This window comes from Portunus trituberculatus, chromosome 48, assembly GCF_017591435.1.
Source record: "Portunus trituberculatus isolate SZX2019 chromosome 48, ASM1759143v1, whole genome shotgun sequence".
NCBI classification, from domain to species: Eukaryota; Metazoa; Arthropoda; class Malacostraca; order Decapoda; family Portunidae; genus Portunus; species Portunus trituberculatus.
The window spans coordinates 13,205,167-13,207,666 of NC_059302.1; the positions used below are offsets into that span (position 1 = coordinate 13,205,167).

At 38.2% G+C, this 2,500-nt stretch overlaps 1 protein-coding gene across 1 annotated transcript in view; it reads left to right on the plus strand.

Moving 5' to 3' along the window:
• The first annotated feature begins 1,599 nt into the window (after window positions 1-1,599).
• Window positions 1,600-2,500, plus strand: part of LOC123498809 (sorbitol dehydrogenase-like) — an 8,466-nt gene continuing 7,565 nt past the window's right edge. The window contains exon 1 of the mRNA XM_045246233.1: window positions 1,600-1,760. Coding sequence (XP_045102168.1) covers window positions 1,707-1,760 — 54 coding nt within the window. The 5' untranslated portion in view covers window positions 1,600-1,706. The remainder of the gene's footprint in view (window positions 1,761-2,500) is intronic.

Consider the following 2,500-nt stretch of genomic DNA (forward strand, 5'->3'; position numbering starts at 1 on the left):
TTCCTCCTCTCATTCCTATTCTGTCCAACCCTCTAATACAAGAATTAACCAGTATTCCCAATCATTCATACCTTTCACTGGTAAACTCTGGAACTTCCTTCCTGCTTCTGTATTTCCATCTACCTACGACTTGAATTGTTTTAAGAGAGAGGTGTCAAGACATTTGTCCTAGGCTTTCGGCTAGTTATTTCTAATCTTTTAGGGAAACTGCAATTCCAGTAGCTTTTTTTTTTTTTTTATATTTGGTAGTCCTTAGCAGCTCTCCCTCTTGCAAAAAAAAAAAAAAAAAAAAAAAAAATATATATATATATATATATATATATATATTGAGAGAGAGAGAGAGAGAGAGAGAGAGAGAGAGAGAGAGAGAGAGAGAGAGAGAGAGAGAGAGAGAGAGAGAGAGACTAAAGGAATGGTTACAGAGAAAGACCTATCTAAAATAACAATCATATCTCAGACTTTTTCAAGATAATGTGACGATGGTTGTTCGTTTCCTTGTCGAACAAAATGTTATCTCACCTCTGCCCGTTGAGTATCGTTCTTTCTTTACGTAATACATTCTCTCTCTCTCTCTCTCTCTCTCTCTCTCTCTCTCTCTCTCTCTCTCTCTCTCTCTCTCTCTCTCTCTCTCTCTCTCTCTCTCTCTCTCTGGAAAAGCCTTATCATTATCTCGTGCTCATGGTGGTAGTAGTAGTAGTAGTAGTAGTAGTAGTAGTAGTAGTAGTAGTAGTAGTAGTAGTAGTATTGGTAGTAGTAGTAGTAGTAGTAGTAGTAGTAGTAGTAGTAGTAGTCCTCCCAAATCTAGCAAAATGTTATTGTGTCCTTTGTAATAGTAAGAAAGACGTTACAATCTATACATGAACAAGCTTGATAATTTCTTCTCGTATTCTCCCTTGACACACGATGCATAACACCTGCACGCACACGTAACGTTACACACCTACTTCAGTTACAGGAATGAACAAACACAGGCGCAATAACTTCCTGAGTTTATCAGCGAAAGGAAAGCAAAAACGAAAATACGAGTTGACTTTTCCTTTAATAAGGAGGAGGATGATAAGAGAAAGAGGAAACTTTTATGCACCGAGGCTACAGAATGATATGGGAAGTAGCATTTAGTCAGAGGAATATCGAACAATCATAGATGTGCGATAAAAGATAATAGAAAATGTAACACAGCGGCACACTGTGAGTTATGGTTGTTTAGTAATATACTGGTGTAGTGACCAAGGCTATTTGTGACAGCCTCTCGTGATAAACAAAGTGCAGAGTCACGGACGAAGGGCAGCTGCACCTTACGCTTCTCTACCTGAGACTGAGGCTAGTGATAGGGATCTGACCATGTCCTTACAGTAACGTTGTGCAGCATTAATTTTCGATAAACAGACCGTCATTCTGAATGTTCTCTCCTAGTCCATACACTTTTCACTTTCGCTGAAGACAGTCCTTACTTTGCGACATGACATGTTATACGTTTACACGAGATCTTTGACGGCCTCATGAAAAAAGCCACCAGCCTTGGTTCCCACGCTTTAGATGAAAGATAAGCTAGATTTGATAAGTGAAAAAACAGTAACCTTAGTTCTTATACCAGTGAAAAGACAAGTCCTTCTAATAGCACATACGAAGATTGACGGCGCCAGATATTACAAACATTCGTCTTCAGAATCAGAAGAAAAGGAATATATTACATAATAATTTGTGAGATGGCGGAGGATAATCTGACAGCAGTGCTACACGCAGCGCAGGATCTAAGGCTTGTAAGTAATCGTTTTGTCTCATCTCACTGGTGTTTTTCGGGCATAAGAGAATATATATATATATATATATATATATATATATATATATATATATATATATATATATATATATATATATATATATATAATATGTATAAGTGTTTTCAACGTTGTATTAGTTATCATTCCATCTTGAAGGTGTGCTATGAGTCTTTAGGTAAGGTTATGAAAGCAGATCCGATTCATTATTGATTCAGGAAACTAGTCCCTAACAAAATGGAACACAATTACCAACTCTCTTGTCTTGACGTCCTCGCTCATCGCGACACCACCCACTTTAGTTCCGAAGTTTACGTCACACTTACGAACCTCATGCATTTTCTGCCTCAACACTTCCAGTGTATGTCCAGAGAAATACCGTCGCAGAGTCATCAACTAATTCCTCAAGCGTGCCCTCACACACTGCTCATCATAGTTAACAATCCACGCTGAACTTAGTAGACCAGCTCAATTATTCGTCAATTACTTCTCAATAAGTTCATCAACCCGTCAACAACACCAGGTGAATCACCTAAAAATATTGTACACCTCTACAGGAACTATACGTCATCTTCTTTTAAGAGAGACGAGCAGGTCCTCAACAAGATAGTAAGTAATTCCAACACTTAGCTCTACGACAAAACCAAACGCTCTTAAAACTCTTATCATTCGTGACAACTGCTTTCCTCAATGGGACGCACTACAAGATACCAGGCTAACAT